The following is a 15,058-nucleotide window of genomic DNA, read 5'->3' as shown; positions in this document are numbered from 1 at the left end:
GGGAACTCGTTAGGATTAGGTAATCTAAAATTTCATTTGTGGGTGCTAGGGAGTTCACAGGTGGTCAGTGGTCTGTATTCCTATATCATGAACGTTTAACCCTGTGATCAAATAGGGCTGTTCAGCACAGATGGTCCATTCTAAGATATTTCCCCACGTTTGTGATTATCCCCAGGCTGTTCTTTGGGAGGGGGTTTTATGATTTTGTCTGGATGTTATGGTCTGTCCTTGGAGCTGGTGACTTAAGGTCTTTTTTTTTTTTTTTTTTTTTTTTAATTTAAATCAGACCTGGTCCTTCTCAAATGGAGATAAGTGGGGTTTATGTTGTCCTTACAATACAAATGTAAAAATGAAGCTGTGCATTTTGAGGAATTATTCTATACAGGTTTAGGGTAGTGGTTAATTGTGCACAGTGAGAGGCTAGCTTTGCTGGGGACTCAGAAGTGAACGGATGGTCAGAAAGGACATGCAGGTGTAGCCCTGAGCTTCCACACTAATGTCTCCGACTCCTGTGGTATTCACAGGTATCTGCACCAAGTGCTGAAAGGGTCCATGGCTCGAGGAAGACACCCCATATTCAAATAGTATGTAAACACAAAGAGTGTTTTATTCTGCAGACGTCTCCCATTGCCAGAATAGAGAGACAACCAAGTGAGCTTGCAGGCCTGATTTAAAGCACATCAGGGAATTCTGGGGTAGGTGACTTCTATGTTAATCTGTTGGGTCCATCTCTATGGGACTGGAAGCTTGCCGGGAAGGTCTGTAAACAGTTGCTGAGGAAGACTGGAAACAGCTGCTGACCCATTTGTCCTTGCCTCAGGTCAAGTGGTGGGGCAGCTTCTGAAGCCTGGACTTGCCCAGTTCTTGGAAACAGAGATTTAGGCTTAGTCTCCTTAACTGCCAATTTGAAACCTGTCATTGGAATCAGCCTAGCCTTATCATTGCTTACTCTGCAGAAGCCCTAACTACTGAAGGTACTAAAGGAAGGATCCTTTGAAAAGCTGTATCCTACTCAGTAGCTTTCCTGAGCAAGACCAATCCTTATTTCATAATACTGGGTTCCTCGATTTATTTAACTCCCATCTTGATGTGCATCACATATAGTTCTCTCTACACAGCTAAGGCCCCAGTTCCTCCTCAGATAATGCTGATTCCCAAGTCAGCAGATATTTCGAATATTGTTCTCTCTGCTGTGGGACAAATTTCCAGAAAATGTCTGCTCTGCCGTGAGAACACAGGGTTCCTTCTGAGGGTTCTTGGTCTTATAGATTATAAAAGATTTAAAAGGGAACTCAGAAGAATACTAGAGGACAATTTGGAGTTTGGGGGTGGGGGAAGAAAAGACGGGCAAGCCCGAAATTTCAGCTGTTGCCTAGAGGAGAGAGACAGCTAACGGAGTTAGGCTCTCAGAATCAATATCTAACAAGCATGAGCTCTGAAGGGGATGTTTGAGCACCTAAATGGGAGGTGTGCTGTGTAGGTATGGCTCTTCAGGGAGAAAAACTGTAAGGGCAAGAGGTTTAGGATTTTGACTGGTTAATAACCAAGAAAGGGAGATAGAGGTCAAAAGGAGAAGTTATGTTTTCTTAGGATGCAGAAAAGCAGGAAGGATTAACAATGAGGATTTAAAGTTAACTACATGGAGAGAAGGGACTCTAGAGTACATACCTCATTCAGGGCGTAGTTAGTCTTTTCATCTTAACATATCATTAAGTAGGACAGCATTGGTGAGGGGCAGCTTCCTATCCTGGTGACTGATAGTTCTATCTGGGTTAGCTTCTAAGACAGGGGCCTATACTATGCTTTTGTGACCTTACAGTGTCTTTTGCCATTCCAATAAAACTGTACAAAAACAGGTAGTGGCCACACATGGCCACAGACTGGTTTGTTGACCTCTGCCCTACACCATTCCCTGTCTACGAGGCTTTGGATTCTGTAATAAGGAGTCCAAGAGATGGCAGGGGCATGGGACATTTGGGGGAGATGGTCAGAAGCCTCTTTTGCAAGCAAACTGACTTTGTCAGGGTCTAGCACTAGTAGCGGAAAGCTAGAGGTATTGGGGAGGGGAGGCCCACCAAAGTCATGGTTCTTTCATGGACTGCAGGCTTCCAGAGCCAAGATGCTCTCCTTTTAGGGGCATTAGAGCAGCCTGGAGCACGTGTTTGAAAAGTTCTAGACTAGTGCTGGAGAGATGACTCCATAGTTAAGAGCACTTGTTGCTCTTGCTGGGGGCTCAGGTTTGGTTCCCAGCATCACATGAAGGTCCCCTGCAGGCATCAGGCACACCTGCGGGGCATATACATGCAGGCCAGATTGCAAGGTGCCACAGGCCTTTAATTCCAGCACTTGAGAAGCAGGAGCAGGCAGAGCTCTGTGAGTCTGAGGCCAGCCTGGTCTGCATATCAAGCTTCAGAGCATCCAAGCCTACACTGTATCAACAAAACCCAACAAGAATGAAAAACAAAATATCCCAAATATTAAACAAAAAGTTAAAAGGTTGCATTACTTACAGGTCTAAGATTAGGGTTATTCAATACAACTGGAAGATGCCCTGCATTAGGACAGCCCCAAAATGTAGCTGAAGAGACATACTATGGCTGCAGTGGTGATTAAGGTTGAGATAGAGCTAACACTGACACTCTGGGCTGATGCCAGAGTAAGTGTTAATACTTGAAGTAGAAATGAAACTAGGATTTCCCTTTTCTTTCTTCACTGGTATTGTGCCCAAAGGGAGTTTGGTATTGGTTTAACAGGAAAACTAGATAGATTAGAACCCTAGAGATCCTTTCACATACTTTGAGGAATAAAATTTCATGCCACTTTGTATCCACTTTCTTTGAAGTTCTGCTCATGCCTTGATATTGTTAGAACTAAGGCAGGAAGAAGTTGAGACAAATTTTGCTTATTTTTTTTTTCCACAAGGTCTTCCTAGGTAGCCCAGGCTGACCTCAGATTTATGGTGACCCCCTCCCCACTTCCTCAGCTTCCTAGTTCTCAGATTATCATAGATACTGGAATTCTAGCACACTCGAGGAAGGGCTGTCCTATTGGGGCAAACCTCCAGGCTCAACTTTCTTGTCAACGTTGTCTTCTGTCTCTAGTGGTCTCACAGGGTGCTTTGAAACACTTGAAAAACCTATAGGGAGGCTAGCTAGCTTTAGGGTGGACATATGTCTAGTTAAGATAGATTCTTCTTAAGTTTGAGGACAAATTGAGGCTTCTCATTTGAGCTAGGAGGGCTCTATTTATATTAAGGCAGGATTACTAACTGGATAGGTGCCAGTACTAGCTGAGAACTCTGAGAGATGGTTTTTGAACTCTTAGTTTTTGCTTCTGAATAAAGCTTCATAATACTACAAGAATGAAGTGGAGGGGTGTAAGTTACTTTAAACAGTACCCAGAACATCACAAGGCATTAGTATATCACACCAACTATAACGTTAATTACCCCCTAGCAGCTCTGACATGTGCTTCTGTTTAGACTTGGGTGTTTTATTTCCCCCTTTTGGCATATCGTTGCAGTTCCAGATCTGCCCAGTAGGTGGAATCAAAATCTCAGGGCAGAAATTGTTCTACCTCCCTTGAAGAGAAGCTATTCCTGTATGTGATCTGGCTGTCTGGAATTGGTAAGGAGAAAACTGGCTGCATTTCAGGCTGCTTCCCAAGGCTCTTACCCGCCCTCCCCCCACCCCACCCCCCAGCATCAAGCTAATGATACCGGGACATTTGTGTGTGTGTGTGTTTGTGTGGTGTTTTCAAGACAGGGTTTCTCTGTATAGCCCTGGCTGTCCTGGAACTCACTTTGTAGACCAGGCTGGCCGCGAATTCAGAAATCCACCTGCCTCTGCCTCCTGAGTGCTGGCATTAAAGGTGTGCGCCACCACGCCCAGCTGATACTGGGACATCTTTATTATTGGTATAGACACAGCAGCATGGATGTGACAAGTAGCTAGAGAGATGGCTCAGCATTTGTGATATTTCCAGGATCAGAGTTCAAGTTAGACACCCATGTCAGATAACTCAACTGTCTGTCACTCTAGTTTCAGGGGACCTCTTCTTGCTTCCTCAGACATCTGCACATATACACACACTCATGCAGAGACATAACATAAAAAAATCAAACCTTGGGCCAGAGAGGTGTTTCAGCAGTTAAGAGCACTGGCTGCTCTTCCAGAACTAGTGAGTTCAATTCCCAGCAATTACATGGTGGCTCACAACCATCTGGAATGGGATCTGATGCCCTCTTGTGGTATGTCTGAAGACAGCTACATTGTACTCATAAAATAAATCTTTAAAAAAACAAAAATAGAATAAAACCTTAAAAAATAAATATGATACTTTATATTTAAAGGCAAGGGAAAGGAATTAGAGATAAAGTCAATGAGATGAAGCGTACGAGGACAAGGATGAATTAATAAAATGAAAATACAGGTAGATTACATTTGATTCATGTGTTAAGGTTTTTGCATAGTTATACTCCTTTGCTGAATCTCTCTTCTTTGTGTCTTACAGTCTGTCATCTACTACAGAGGCAGGATAGGTCTGAAGATGTTAGGGAGGAAAACTTAAGCCTACAAGGCATGCAAATTTCCCATTCAGCTTACTGAGAGTGTGTCAGCTGGGATTCACTTCCTTCCAGAGCAGCCTCCTGAATGCCCTCTTTACTTCCTTGTTCCTTAGGGTATATATGAGAGGGTTAAGAGAAGGAGTTCCCACAGCATAGAAGAGACCAAAGAACTTGCCCCTCTCTCGAGCATAAGGATTTTTGGGCTGCAGATAAACAGCAATGACTGAGCTGTAGAAGAGAGTAACCACAATGAGGTGGGAAGAGCAGGTCCCAAAAGCTTTCCTGCGCCCCTTTGCAGAGCTTATCCTCAGCACTGCCCTGGCAATGGCACCATAAGAGACCAGGATGAGGCTCAGAGGCACAACCAAGATGAAGACACTGGCAACAGCCATTTGTATCTCATTATAGGTGGTGTCCCCACAGGACAGTCGAATCAAAGCAGGGACCTCACACATGAAGTCGTCAACCTGATGGTGGGGACAGAAGGGCAGGCGCAGAGTGGATGGTGTCTGAACTACTGACTCTACTAGGCCAATCGTCCAGGCCACAGCTGCCAGCTGGCAACACAAGCGAGGGTGGATGATGGTGGCATAGTGCAGGGGCTGGCAGACAGCCACATAGCGGTCAAAGGCCATCACTGCTAGCAGGATGCACTCCGTCGTTCCCAGAGATAAGAAGATGAAGAGCTGGACAAAGCATCCCAGGAAGCTGATGGTCTTTGCAGGGCCCCAGAGGTTGAACAGCATCTGGGGGACACAGGTTGTGGTGAAGCAGAGGTCCAAGAAGGAGAGGTTAGAGAGGAAGAAGTACATTGGAGAGTGGAGCCTGGGATCCAGGGTGGACAGCAGGAGGATGAGTGTGTTTCCTAGGAGAGTGAGGAGGTAGGAGCACAAGACAACGAAGAAGAGAACCTTTTCCAGTTGTGGGTGTTCAGAGAAGCCCAGCAGGAAGAAGCCCACGGGGGAGCTCTGGTTGACCATGGTCTCTTTGTCTAGTTGGAGGGATGAGACTGTCAGATTCGTGTGATACAAAGGACCTGGTGAAAACTCACCCTGAGTACTTCTCAGGACACACAAGGTAGACTGATGTTTCTCAGGCTCCCTTCTCCAGGCCTGTCACCTAAGGACTTTTCTTCCATTCTTCCTCCTGGTCAGATAGAGTCCCTAGCTGAGAGGAAACCAGGAGTGTGGTGGAGAACAGGTGGCTCCTCACACTGGGTTCCTGGGCAAAGGAGACTGATGTCAATAGCAGCAAAGCATTCTTTACTTTCTTAGTGCAGTTTTCAGTGTGTTACCATAGTGGCACCCAACTCATTCACGCACCAACTTCTGTTCTTATTAACTTTCTGTTTCTAATTTGGTTGTTCTCTTGGCAATTAACTCCTTCCTTTTCTCTGCCTCATTCTGAATATATGTATTTCAGATACCTGTTTCTTTGCCCTTTTCTTTTGAGCTTTTCCATTTGCTATAATTTCTAGTTTGTGTCATCCTGTTTTTCTTTTCTTTTCTTCTTGTCTTGTCTTTTCTTCCTCCTTCCCCCTCTCTCTTTCTTTCTTTTTTTTTTCTTTTTTTGAGACAAGTTTTCTTTGTGTAGCCCTGACTATCCTGTAACTCACTCTGTAGACCAGACTAACCTCATACCCAGAGATCTGCCTGCCTCTGTCCCGAGTGCTGGGATTAAAGGTGTGTGCCACTACTGTCTGCCTGTCTTTCTGACATTTATTGGCCTGTACATTTTTTTCCCTGAAGCTCTAAGGTGTAAACATTGTACTATGAGACAGGGCAGGGGTTGGTCGTCTGAAGAGGTCAATGATGGTCTGGTAATCACTCTCTCCTTTTTATATTAAGATTTTACATCTGCAAAGTATTTTCCTTGGGCCAATTGTGATAGATATCTATCTGAACACCTGATTTCTACAATATCTCTGCAATGATCATCCCAATTTTATCAATGATCAAACTGTATCAGGGTAAACAACATGTTTCAGGCACCTGTTCAACGGATATTAGGATCAAGATTCCAGAGATAATTTCTCTGGCCTGGTGTTCAGAGAAGTGCAGAAAGAGGGGAACTGTGGCTGACCATGCTCTGCTCCTGTTCAGAACTTGAAGGAATGAAACCACATGGCCAGTATAGGTGTTAGAAATTCACCCTGTTTACGTCAGGCATTGTGGCAGCCTTTCATGCCTTTCATAGCAGCCCTCAGGAGGTGGAGGAAGAAGGATGATGAGTTTGAGGTAAGCATGGGCCACACAGTGATACCTTATTTCAAGAGCAAAAATGGGCTCAGCAGTTAAAAGTGCTTGGTGCTCTTACTAAGAGCCAGAGTTCAGTTCTCAGCACCCATGTCAAGCAGTTCACAATAGCCTATGGATCCAGCTCCAGGAAATTCAATATCCTTTTCTGGCCTCTGCAAGCACTGACACACACACGAACACATGAATACACACACGCACATACGCACATGCACACATACACACACACACTAAATGAAATCTTATTCTTTGTTTATTTGTGGTTTTTTTTTTTTCAAAGCAACCTTCTCCAATAGCAAAGAAACAAAGAAAATCTCTGGTTTCATTTGCCTTCCATCCTGAGGCTTGGTTGGTAAGTAAACATCTGATATTTCACAGATGAGAAATATTTTACTTACCTTCAACTACAGAATATCCTCTTCCTCTTTGGCCAGCAATAATAGTCTGTCACCAAACTCTCAACAGGTGCTTAGTTCCCAACATGGACACCAAGAAGAAAACTGAATATAAGATTACTCATCTCTGAATGGGTGCCTAGATCTCTAGTATTAGTAAGAATTGATAATGGTTACTACTAGGCACTTTTCTCAGTACAAGTATGTGCAATGAGTTATATCTAGTGCATAGTAGTACCTCTGAGTAAATAAATGTTAGCTAGCCTCTTCCTTGTTAGTATTTCCACTGTGTAAATTCAGCAAATACTATAAACTAAGGCTAACCAAGCTGGTTGTTAAACATCTGTTTACACACATCATTATCCTTTACAACTCTACATATCTGTATCTTCTTAACATGAGAAGTTGAAGCAAAGAAAGTTGAAATCAATAAGCTAAATGAGTATATTTGTAAGCAATCAGAGTTGTGTAAACAACTATAATCCCACTCTCTTTTCTATAGCACAAATGAGGTCAAGGTAGGGCAGAGTCATCTCTCCCATTAAGGTTTACAAACAGCCTACCCCCGCAGTACATGGAAAAGTTACTATCTGTTAGTGGTCCTGGTGGTGGAAAGCCTGACATAGTATTTTGTGGAGAGTGAATCCCAGAATTCCTGTCCTGTGGAGAAACAGCTCATTAATTCAGCGGAGACCCAAGGGTTCCACAGCCCATAGACAATTAATTAGCTTGTAATTATGGTAAAGGGGCATGGGACTCTGGAGGAAGCATGCCAGCAATAGTCCCCACTGGAGTAGGTCAATAGTTCACCCACTACCATTCTCTCAATAAGATAGTATTTGGAATAACCAATGTCACATCTGCTCTTCTTCACCCACCATCCAGGCATCTTAGTTCTTTCGTATATCCATATAGGACTATACCATTAACACTCCTCAAATTCTTCCCTTTCTGCTTAATTCCTTTGAAATATTCTATATTGTAATAATAATACAGATGATCAAATCCTAGGTTTGTAGATGACTTGAGATATTTGTCCACCCCTCATCTGATGAATCATAATGAGAACATAGGTTCCACTAGCCCAGTTCAAATGGTTATACTCTGACTGTGTAACTCAAATGTATATTTGGTAGTTGGCAGAATCCTAAATTGGTTCTTTGGTATGTTGAGTGACAGCCATAGCAGTGGTAAGCACGCAAATCTACACTCTCTCCACAGAGGCAGAACAGTGTTGTAATCCAGAAGATTATCACAATGTAAAATGCTAAGCAGAATGTAAAGGATGGTTGACCCCATTACTTCAGCCATGTGATTAACTATTCTAATCATCTCCTAACCCAGAGGTATCTTAGAAATGATGGAATCCCACAAAGGAAGCTAAGGAATAGCCACAGCTATAGTGGTGATGCCTAGGTTTCATGAGCCTGGGTCTGCATCACCGTCTTTCTGCATTCAGTCTTGCATGTACTAAATCGACTTCTTTTCTTTTCTTTTCTTTTCTTTTCTTTTCTTTTCTTTTCTTTTCTTTTCTTTTCTTTTTTTTTTATATTTTTATTACATATTTTCCTCAATTACATTTCCAATACTATCCCAAAAGTCCCCCATAGCGCCCCCCACTTCCCTACCCACCCATTCCCATTCTTTTGGCCCTGGCATTCCCCTATATTGGGGCATATAAAGTTTGCAAGTCCAATGGGCCTCTCTTTCCATTGATGGCCGACTAGGCCATCTTTCGATACATATGCAGCTAGAGACAAGAGCTCCAGGGTTCTGGTTAGTACATCATGTTGTTCCAACAATAGGGTTGCAGATCCCTTTAGCTCCTTGGGTACTTTCTCTAGCTTCTCCATTGGGAGCCCTGTGATACATCCAATAGCTGACTGTGAACATCCACTCCTGTGTTTGCTAGGCCCCGGCATCGTCTCACAAGAGACAGCTATATTTGGGTCCTTTCAGCAAAATCTTGCTAGTGTATGCAATGGTGTCAGCGTTTAGAAGCTGATTATGGGACGGATCCCTGGATACAGCAGTCTCTAAATGGTCCATCCTTTCATCACAGCTACGAACTTTGTCTCTGTAACTCCTTCCCTGGGTGTTTTGTTCCCAATTCTAAGAAGGTGCACAGTGTCCACACTTTGGTCTTCATTCTTCTTGAGTTTCATGCGTTTATCAAATTGTATCTTATATCTTGGGTATCCTAAGTTTTGGGCTAATATCCACTTATCAATGAATACATATTGTGTGAGTTCTTTTGTGATTGTGTTACTTCACTCAAGATGATGCCCTCCAGGTCCATCCATTTGGCTAGGAATTTCATAACTTCATTCTTTTTAATAGCTGAGTAGTACTCCATTGTGTAAATGTACCATAATTTCTGTATCCATTCCTCTGTTGAGGGACATCTGGGTTCTTTCCAGCTTCTGGCTATTATAAATAGGGCTGCTATGAACATAGTGGAGCATGTGTCCTTTTTACCGGTTGGGACATCTTCTGGATATATGCCCAGGAGAGGTATTGCTGGATCCTCCGGTAGTACTATGTCCAATTTTCTGAGGAACCGCCAGACTGATTTCCAGAGTGGTTGTACAAGCTTGCAATCCCACCAACAATGGAGGAGTGTTCCTCTTTCTCCACATCCTCGCCAGCATCTGCTGTCACCTGAATTTTTGATCTTAGCCATTCTGACTGGTGTGAGGTGGAATCTCAGGGTTGTTTTGATTTGCATTTCCCTGATGATTAAGGATGTTGAACATTTTTTCAGGTGCTTCTCTGCCATTCGGTATTCCTCAGGTGAGAATTCTTTGTTCAGTTCTGAGCCCCATTTTTTTTTTTTTGATTTTTAATATTTTTATTACATATTTTCCTCAATTACATTTCCAATGCTATCCCAAAAGTCCCCCATAGCGCCCCCCACTTCCCTACCCACCCATTCCCATTCTTTTGGCCCTGGCATTCCCCTATATTGGGGCATATAAAGTTTGCAAGTCCAATGGGCCTCTCTTTCCAGTGATGGCCGACTAGGCCATCTTTCAATACATATGCAGCTAGAGACAAGAGCTCCAGGGTTCTGGTTAGTACATCATGTTGTTCCAACAATAAGGTTGCAGATCCCTTTAGCTCCTTGGGTACTTTCTCTAGCTTCTCCATTGGGAGCCCTGTGATACATCCAATAGCTGACTGTGAACATCCACTCCTGTGTTTGCTAGGCCCCAGCATCATCTCACAAGAGACAGCTATATTTGGGTCCTTTCAGCAAAATCTTGCTAGTGTATGCAATGGTGTCAGCGTTTAGAAGCTGATTATGGGATGGATCCCTGGATACGGCAGTCTCTGAATGGTCCATCCTTTCATCACAGCTACGAACTTTGTCTCTGTAACTCCTTCCCTGGGTGTTTTGTTCCCAATTCTAAGAAGGTGCACAATGTCCACACTTTGGTCTTCATTCTTCTTGAGTTTCATGCGTTTATCAAATTGTATCTTATATCTTGGGTATCCTAAGTTTTGGGCTAATATCCACTTATCAATGAATACATATTGTGTGAGATCTTTTGTGATTGTGTTACTTCACTCAAGATGATGCCCTCCAGGTCCATCCATTTGGCTAGGAATTTCATAAATTCATTCTTTTTAATAGCTGAGTAGTACTCCATTGTGTAAATGTACCATAATTTCTGTATCCATTCCTCTGTTGAGGGACATCTGGGTTCTTTCCAGCTTCTGGCTATTATAAATAGGGCTGCTATGAACATAGTGGAGCATGTGTCCTTTTTACCGGTTGGGACATCTTCTGGATATATGCCCAGGAGAGGTATTGCTGGATCCTCCTGTAGTACTATGTCCAATTTTCTGAGGAACCGCCAGACTGATTTCCAGAGTGGTTGTACTAGCTTGCAATCCCACCAACAATGGAGGAGTGTTCCACTTTCTCCACATCCTCGCCAGCATCTGCTGTCACCTGAATTTTTGATCTTAGCCATTCTGACTGGTGTGAGGTGGAATCTCAGGGTTGTTTTGATTTGCATTTCCCTGATGATTAAGGATGTTGAACATTTTTTCAGGTGCTTCTCTGCCATTCGGTATTCCTCAGGTGAGAATTCTTTGTTCAGTTCTGAGCCCCATTTTTTAATGGGGTTATTTGACTTTCTGGAGTCCACCTTCTTGAGTTCTTTATATATATTGGATATTAGTCCCTTATCTGATTTAGGATAGGTGAAGATCCTTTCCCAATCTGTTGGTGATTTTTTTGTCTTATTGATGGTGTCTTTAGCCTTGCAGAAGCTTTGTAGTTTCATGAGGTCCCACTTGTCAATTCTCGATCTTACAGCACAAGCCATTACTGTTCTATTCAGGAATTTTTCCCCTGTGCCCATGTCTTCAAGGCTTTTCCCCACTTTCTCCTCTATAAGTTTCAGTGTCTCTGGTTTTATGTGAAGTTCCTTGATCCACTTAGACTTGACCTTAGTACAAGGAGATAGGAATGGATCGATTCGCATTCTTCTACATGTTAACAACCAGTTGTGCCAGCACCATTTGTTGAAAATGCTGTCTTTCTTCCACTGGATGTTTTTAGCTCCCTTGTCGAAGATCAAGTGACCGTAGGTGTGTGGGTTCATTTCTGGGTCTTCAATTCTATTCCATTGGTCTATTTGTCTGTCACTATACCAGTACCATGCAGTTTTTATCACAATTGCTCTGTAGTAGAGCTTTAGGTCCAGCATGGTGATTCCACCAGAGGTTCTTTTATCCTTGAGAAGAGTTGTTGCTATCCTAGGTTTTTTGTTATTCCAGATGAATTTGCAGATTGCACTTTCTAATTCGTTGAAGAATTGATTTGGAATTTTGATGGGGATTGCATTGAATCTGTAGATTGCTTTTGGCAAGATAGCCATTTTTACAATGTTGATCCTGCCAATCCATGAGCATGGGAGATCTTTCCATCTTCTGAGATCTTCTATAATTTCTTTCTTCAGAGACTTGAAGTTTTTATTATACAGATCTTTCACTTCCTTAGTTAGAGTCACGCCAAGATATTTTATATTATTTGTGACTATTGAGAAGGGTGTTGTTTCCCTAATTTCTTTCTCAGCCTGTTTATTCTTTGTGTAGAGAAAGGCCATTGATTTGTTTGAGTTAATTTTATATCCAGCTACTTCACCAAAGCTGTTTATCAGGCTTAGTTCTCTGGTGGAATTTTTAGGGTCACTTATATATACTATCATATCATCTGCAAAAAGTGATATTTTGACTTCATCTTTTCCAATTTGTATCCCTTTGATCTCCTTTTGTTGTCGAATTGCTCTGGCTAGGACTTCAAGTACAATGTTGAATAGGTATGGAGAAAGTGGACAGCCTTGTCTAGTCCCTGATTTTAGAGGGATTGCTTCAAGCTTCTCACCATTTACTTTGATGTTGGCTACTGGTTTGCTGTAGATTGCTTTTATCATGTTTAGGTATGGGCCTTGAATTCCTGATCTTTCCAAGACTTTTATCATGAATGGGTGTTGGATCTTGTCAAATGCTTTTTCCGCATCTAAGGAGATGACCATGTGGTTTTTGTCTTTGAGTTTGTTTATATACTGGATTACGTTGATGGATTTCCATATATTGAACCATCCCTGCATCCCTGGGATGAAACCTACTTGGTCAGGATGGATGATTGTTTTGATGTGTTCTTGGATTCGGTTAGCAAGAACTTTATTGAGGAATTTTGCATCAATATTCATAAGGGATATTGGTCTGAAGTTTTCTATCTTTGTTGGGTCTTTTTGTGGTTTAGGTATCAGAGTAATTGTGGCTTCATAGAATGAGTTGGGTAGAGTACCTTCTGTTTCTATTTTGTGGAATAGTTTGTGAAGAACTGGGATTAGATCTTCTTTGAAGATCTGATAGAACTCTGCACTAAACCCATCTGGTCCTGGGCTTTTTTTAGTTGGGAGACTATTAATGACTGCTTCTATTTCTTTGGGGGATATAGGGCTGTTTAGATCATTAACCTGATCTTGATTCAACTTTGGTACCTGGTATCTGTCTAGGAACTTCTCCATTTCATCCAGGTTCTCCAGTTTTGTTGAGTATAGCCTTTGGTAGAAGGATCTGATGGTGTTTTGGATGTCTTCAGGATTTGTTGTTATGTCTCCTTTTTCATTTGTGATTTTGTTAATTAGGATGCTTTCCCTGTGCCCTCTAGTGAGTCTGGCTAAGGGTTTATCTATCTTGTTGATTTTCTCAAAGAACCAGCTCCTTGATTGGTTGATTCTTTGAATAGTTTTTCTTGTTTCCACTTGGTTGATTTCACCCCTGAGTTTGATTATTTCCTGCCGTCTACTCCTCTTGGGTGAATTTGCTTCCTTTTGTTCTAGTGCTTTTAGGTGTGTTGTCAAGCTGCTAATGTGTGCTCTCTCTAGTTTCCTTTTGGAGGCACTCAGAGCTATGAGTTTTCCTCTTAGAAATGCTTTCATTGCGTCCCATAAGTTTGGGTATGTTGTGGCTTCATTTTCATTGAACTCTAAAAAGTCCTTAATTTCTTTCTTTATTCCTTCCTTGACCAAGGTATCATTGAGAAGAGTGTTGTTCAGTTTCCACGTGAAGGTTGGCTTTCTATTATTTATTTTGTTATTGAAGATCAGCCTTAGTCCATGGTGATCTGATAGGATGCATGGGACAATTTCAATATTTTTATATCTGTTGAGGCCTGCTTTGTGACCAATTATGTGGTCAATTTTGGAGAAAGTACCATGAGGTGCTGAGAAGAAGGTATATCCTTTTGTTTTAGGATAGAATGTTCTGTAGATATCTGCCAGATCCATTTGATTCATAATTTCTCTTAGTTTCACTGTGTCCCTGTTTAGTTTCTGTTTCCATGATCTGTCCATTGGTGAAAGTGGTGTGTTGAAGTCTCCCACTATTATTGTATGAGGTGCAATGTGTGCTTTGAGCTTTACTAAAGTTTCTTTAATGAATGTGGCTGCCTTTGTATTTGGAGCATAGATATTCAGGATTGATAGTTCCTCTTGGAGGATTTTACCTTTGATGAGTATGAAGTGTCCCTCCCTGTCTTTTTTAATGACTTTGGGTTGGAAGTCAATCTTATCAGATATTAGAATGGCTACTCCAGCTTGTTTCTTCATGCCATTTGCTTGGAAAATTGTTTTCCAGCCTTTCATTCTGAGGTAGTGTCTATCCTTTTCTCTGAGATGAGTTTCCTGTAAGCAGCAAAATGTTGGGTCTTGTTTGTGTAGCCAGTTTGTTAGTCTATGTCTTTTTATCGGGGAGTTGAGTCCATTGATATTAAGAGATATTAAGGAAAAGTAATTGTTGTTTCCTGTTATTTTTGTTGTTAAAGTTGGCATTTTGTTCTTGTGGCTGTCTTCTTTTAGGTTTGTTGAGGGATTACCTTCTTGTTGTTTCTAGGGCGTGGTTCCTGTCCTTGTATTGGTTTTTTTCTGTTATTATCCTTTGAAGGGCTGGATTCGTGGAGAGATAATGTGTGAATTTGGTTTTGTCGTGGAATACTTTGGTTTCTCCATCTATGTTAATTGAGAGTTTGGCTGGGTATAGTAGCCTGGGCTGGAATTTGTGTTCTTTTAGTGTCTGTATAACATCCGTCCAGGATCTTCTGGCTTTCATAGTCTCTGGTGAAAAATCTGGTGTAATTCTGATAGGCTTGCCTTTATATGTTACTTGGCCTTTTTCTCTTACTGCTTTTAGTATTCTATCTTTATTTAGAGCATTTGTTGCTCTGATTATTATGTGTCGGGAGGTATTTCTTTTCTGGTCCAGTCTATTTGGAGTTCTGTAGGCTTCTTGTATGTTCATGGGCATCTCTTTCTTTAGATTTG

The 15,058-nt window shown here is 42.0% G+C and overlaps 2 protein-coding genes across 2 annotated transcripts in view; one reads left to right on the top strand and one right to left on the bottom strand.

The window, feature by feature from the left end:
- Gabbr1 (gamma-aminobutyric acid type B receptor subunit 1) overlaps positions 1 to 5,099 on the top strand; it is a 39,120-nt gene extending 34,021 nt beyond the window's left edge. Inside the window, exons 23-24 of the mRNA XM_085833126.1 lie at positions 3,523 to 3,626; positions 4,976 to 5,099. Of these exons, the coding sequence (XP_085689252.1) occupies positions 3,523 to 3,585 (63 nt within the window). The 3' untranslated portion in view covers positions 3,586 to 3,626; positions 4,976 to 5,099. The remainder of the gene's footprint in view (positions 1 to 3,522; positions 3,627 to 4,975) is intronic.
- Positions 4,318 to 7,068, bottom strand: LOC110283790 (olfactory receptor 2H2). Its single transcript, XM_021149283.2, has one exon. The coding sequence runs from the start codon at positions 5,545 to 5,547 to the stop codon at positions 4,615 to 4,617; it is 933 nt and encodes a 310-aa protein (XP_021004942.1). The 5' UTR covers positions 5,548 to 7,068; the 3' UTR covers positions 4,318 to 4,614.
- Positions 7,069 to 15,058: the final 7,990 nt, after the last annotated feature.

The sequence above is a fragment of the Mus caroli genome, unplaced genomic scaffold (assembly GCF_978045245.1).
Source record: "Mus caroli unplaced genomic scaffold, Mus_caroli_1 scaffold_18, whole genome shotgun sequence".
NCBI lineage: Eukaryota > Metazoa > Chordata > Mammalia > Rodentia > Muridae > Mus > Mus caroli.
This window is presented reverse-complemented; position numbering and strand designations above follow the sequence as displayed.

Bases quoted from the DNA above. Each gene is read 5' to 3' on its own strand.
- LOC110283790 (XM_021149283.2), bottom strand. From the start codon at position 5,547: ATGGTCAACCAGAGCTCCCCCGTGGGCTTCTTCCTGCTGGGCTTCTCT.